The sequence below is a fragment of the Sceloporus occidentalis genome, unplaced genomic scaffold (genome assembly GCF_023333645.1).
Source record: "Sceloporus occidentalis isolate IW3139 unplaced genomic scaffold, rSceOcc1.0.p SCAF_27, whole genome shotgun sequence".
NCBI classification, from domain to species: Eukaryota; Metazoa; Chordata; class Lepidosauria; order Squamata; family Phrynosomatidae; genus Sceloporus; species Sceloporus occidentalis.
In genome coordinates this window covers 5,121,347-5,126,134 of record NW_028317007.1, presented here as the reverse complement: position 1 = coordinate 5,126,134, position 4,788 = coordinate 5,121,347, and the positions used below count along the sequence as shown (strand labels likewise).

The following is a 4,788-nucleotide window of genomic DNA, read 5'->3' as shown; positions in this document are numbered from 1 at the left end:
GTATGTTGTTACTAGAATAATAATGATCAATAAATACACAAAACAAAGTAAGCATTCAGCACATACCCAGTATAATATAATTCACAAAAAAATTTGAGGCGTAAGTATTAGGGATTCCGTCACACTATAGGGCCATGTATTGCTTAGTCCCCCCACTACATCAAAGTACCCAAGGTTTGGCAAGTCCTATCTAAAAAAGGTAATTGAATTTCTCCTTGGATCAAGAAGCTCTAAAATATTAATGTTATTCTATTTATAGTTAGTATCATGGAAGGGCTATCATATCACAAAGTGACAATCTTTTGGTCAATGACAACAACAATATTAAAAGTAAGCAAGCAGCAATCATCTGGGTCACCACTTTTTCAGGACTGAAGCACCAGGACAACTAAGCAGGAGCTGTGTACCCAAAAGGCTTAGGTAGTGTCTAACAAGATGCAGATGTAGGGATTATTATTTTCTTTTATTTATATAGCCAACAATTTTAGGCAGCGCTTAATACAATACATATATTCAAGGGGTCTGACAAGACGAGAATTGACAGACTAAGACAAACCGATACATTAGGTGGAGAGAGCCCTGCTCGCAAGTTTACAATCTTGAGGGAATGGGATGACAAACATAAGGCATAGAGGAAGGGTGAGAGGTAATGTGGTGGTTGTATCAGTGACAAGGACATTCTAGCAGCTAAGATGGTGCAGCTTCTCTGAAGAAGTGAGTTTTGATATGTTTCTTGAATGTTGGGAGGGTGAATGCTGAAGGTTCGGTGGGAGTGGATTCCAGAGATATGGGGCAGTCTGTATAGGGATGTGGTATTTACCAGTGTGTTACCCAGCAATGCACATTAACAGACAACACAATCCTGAGAAAGGGCAGCCACACAGCTGTTTGGTGGCCGACCAACAAGTATGCAGGCAAAGGGATTAGGATGACCAGAGGCATGACACATTGTCTTTTGTTTTCAGGTCCAGTCTTCAAGGACAACCCTTGCTCCAGATCGCCATGGCTCCGCTGCTTCCAGCACAGGAAGCAGCCAAAATTTACCACACCAACTATGTACGCAATGCCCGTGCCATTGGAGTATTATGGGCTGTGTTTACCATCTGCTTTAACATCATCATGGTAGAGGTCTTCATCCAACCTTACTGGATTGGAGACAGCCTAAACACCCCCCAAGCTGGCTACTTTGGCCTGTTCAGCTATTGCATTGGCAATGCCCTGACATCAGAGCTCATCTGTAAGGGAAGTGCCTTGGACTTTGAGAGTATCCCATCAGGAGCATTCAAAACAGCTATGTTTTTTGTAGGTGTGTCAATGTTCCTGGTGATGGGCTCCATGTTGTGTTTCAGCCTTTTCTTCTTTTGTAATTCAGCCACAGTGTACAAAATCTGTGCATGGATGCAGTTGGCTGCAGGTAAGATAGTAGTCTGTAGAAAGAGGACAACTCAAATAATAATCTTTGTTATTTTTCATTTCTTCTCTAGATTCTTTTTAGTTGTTATTTCACACCACAACTCATGCTTCAAATACAATTCTGCATTGTAGCTTCAACATCCCTAGTTTTTCCTTGCAGCTGCTGGCCTGATGATTGGATGCCTGATTTACCCGGATGGATGGGACTCTCCAGAGGTCAAACGTATGTGTGGGGATAAGACAGACAAATATTCACTAGGATATTGCACAGTGCGCTGGGCCTATATTCTTGCTATTATCGCAATCATGGACGCACTTATCCTGTCTTTTCTTGCCTTTGTTTTGGGAAATCGGCAAGATAGCTTGCTACCTGAGGATTTCAAGATCCAGAGCAAAGGTCAGTTTTCTCTATATTATCCTAAGGTGTCATAACTTCACAAACACAGCCAATGTCCCACAGTGGGATATTATACATTTATTAATGTTAACACAGGGGCTTCCCTTACGGATTGGAGATTATTTGTCATTTTAAACCATCTCTGTGTTTGATCCTGATTATTTTCCATGCTTAGTGTACCCTTACAATTCATTTTCTCATGGATATATAGGACTTTCTTCTGATACAATTTTTATACTATAAATGACTATAATGCATCATTAAGTATGAACTATATCCAACTTTTGTTTTTTAATCTTATAGTGTACATACTACATTATTTTTTGTTGTTTATGAATTTTTGGGTTGGTGGCAGGCATCACCAGTAGATGTTGGCCATTCTGCCGACCTGGTGAGAATGCAACTCTTCAGCCTGTCACGTTACCTTGGCTGTGGCTGTAATGAGGGTGATCGCTACACCACCCAAACATTGTGGGTCACTATACCCTATACCAGCCCCATACCAGTACGTCTCGTACACTGTCCTACCCATTTAGGCTTGTTCTATACCAATGTCTTTCACTCTTAGACAATATATATACATTGCAACTTCTTAAAGTAGACCAACTTCTAAAGTAAACAGCAAGTTATAATCTAACAAATGACTGTCCTTGCCACCTTTTTTTATTTAAGTGACATATTACCTGTTACTGACAATGATGGGAGCAAAAGGTATGGTTCAACAAAGTCAATGACAGCTACCCCTATTGCCCTGTGAACATGCACCCCTGCCCGTTACCACTAAATAAAGATATTTAACTATACAACTAGCTGCTTTACGATAGCTAAAAGCTCTTCATTTCAGGTTTTCATGATGGAGATGAAAGTCAAAGACTGGGTGGTGAGTCCTGTGTAAATGTGGGTATCAAATTAGAAATAAAAACATATTTGTAAACTGATGACCTAGTTATAGAAATCATTTGACTTACTAATTCACTGTATAACATGAACAGGGTGCCCTCTTGTGTTGTATTTTTCCATTCCATCTGTTATCAGAATCACTGGTATACTGTATACATAACCATAGAACAACACATATGTACATTAAAAAGGGAGCTTTTAAAGTGTATATACTTTATACCATATACCTCCTCCCATGCCCGCCTACAGGACTTCTCTCGCGCAGCACCAACCCTCTGGAACGCTCTTCCCCGTGCTGTCCGACTCTCACCAGAATCTGTCGGCGCTTTATAAATAAAGTATAATAATTATAATAATAATATACCTTCTGAAATATTTACAGTAGATCTAACATCTGTTTCTCTTTTGCAGAAGAGGAAGGTAGCTGAAAAACATCTGTCTACTTCAAAACCGGACATAGAAACATGTCTGAATCTCTTTCAGTGTGAAATTACTCAAAATGCATCTACAATAAGACACACAGCTGTCAATGCAATGTGTGTTTTTCTGTCTTCCTCTATGTGATCTTGTAATGCTGTGATCAAAACATATAGGACGTGTGGATACCTCAGCTCCTTATCACCTGCACATGTTCAGATTTTGTGTTCTCTTCCCAAAGCTGCTTTCATACCATTTTTAAAGGAGCATGCACAAGCTTTTACTATCATTTTTGCATTTATTGGATTGCTTTCTTTTTTTTTTACATTTATCTAGATTACTATTGAGGATAACACTAATTACACTCATATTAAAGAATGCGATCTGTTGTCTTTTTACCTTCTCTGTAAACTGCAAGTTGGCTTACTTTTTGTTTATACCTTTTGAAATAAATAAAAGCTTTTCTTATACTGTTTATTCATTATATCTGGTGGTTCATGATTGAATGGTTAAGAACGGGGCCACTAGTCATATCTTGATTTTAAGAACCTGGTTTACAATTGATACAAACACTCGACGTGTTTTAAGTCTACAGTTGACTATATCTGGTATATAGTACATGCTATGGAGATAATACATTAAAAAATTTTCTTCTGTTGCCATCATTATCAATCAAGTTATTTTTAATCACTGACAATGGGCTTAATGACTTAAGGCATCCTGACTCCGCAGTGTGTGTCAGGATATAATGAGAAATGTATACCCTGCATGGCTTTTTACTACTTCAACAGTTTCCTCGTGAATAAAAAGTGAATTCCAAGTATTTGGACGCTTTCACGGTAACCCTTTGGGAATATCCATAAATTATTTTTCTAGATTAACATAATTTTGTCATATATTCAGATACTGAGCAGATAATGATGCTTGATGATGCTTTTCGAACCATACATGTAAAAAACACATTATTAAGGAAATTCGTATTTACAATAGGATTGCGATGCATAACAAAATATACATATTTATTAGAATTGAATGTAACATTATGTACAACAGAACATGGTAACAAATCAGCAGTATATAAAATACAGAGAGTTAGAGTGTGCAAGCAGCAGACAACAAGCTGCAGGAAAGGTAAGGAGGTGTAGGCAAAAAGGAGAGGGGTATGTATGTAACCATGGAGGTTTATGAATCAGTCTGTGTGGGCATGGATGTCTATGGATAAGTGTATGACAGCATGGATATGGAGCTGTATGTGTAAGTAAGTGATGTGAGATGGAGCATGTGTGATGTGAGAGGGAGAGTGTGTGTGCTAGAATGAGTGTGTACATGTGTTAGTGAGTACAAGAAAGCGTGTGTTAGCATGTGTAAATGTATTTACATATGTGCGTCTCAGTGTATGTTGAAGGGAGGCCAAGGGGCATAGATGGCGCAGATAAACCGTTTTGGAGCACTGACAAGCTGGAGCAAAGATGGCACAGGCAGGCTGTTTGGGGGGCACTGATAAGCTGCTTGTGGCCAATTAAACTCCTAAAACCTTTCTTACAGATCAATTTGTAAAGTTGTTTTTCAGAAAGCTTTGTTCTAGAATGGGCTACAGGTAGATCCATTGTAATGAGTAGGTGAATCTCAACCAATCTAAAGCTCTTAAACCATAAATGTTT

The 4,788-nt window shown here is 38.7% G+C and overlaps 1 protein-coding gene across 1 annotated transcript; it reads left to right on the top strand.

Moving 5' to 3' along the window:
* Positions 1-1,002: 1,002 nt before the first annotated feature.
* LOC149299878 (LHFPL tetraspan subfamily member 5 protein-like) lies at positions 1,003-3,138 on the top strand. The gene is made up of 3 exons (XM_089485842.1): positions 1,003-1,414; positions 1,574-1,810; positions 3,122-3,138. Exons 1-3 carry the CDS (start codon positions 1,003-1,005, stop codon positions 3,136-3,138), a joined length of 666 nt encoding a protein of 221 aa, XP_089341968.1.
* Positions 3,139-4,788: the final 1,650 nt, after the last annotated feature.

Coding starts and splice junctions, on each gene's coding strand:
- LOC149299878 (XM_089485842.1), top strand. CDS start 1,003: ATGGCTCCGCTGCTTCCAGCACAGGAAGCAGCCAAAATTTACCACACC. Junction 1,415..1,573: donor ATGGATGCAGTTGGCTGCAG/GTAAGATAGTAG, acceptor TTTTCCTTGCAG/CTGCTGGCCTGATGATTGGA.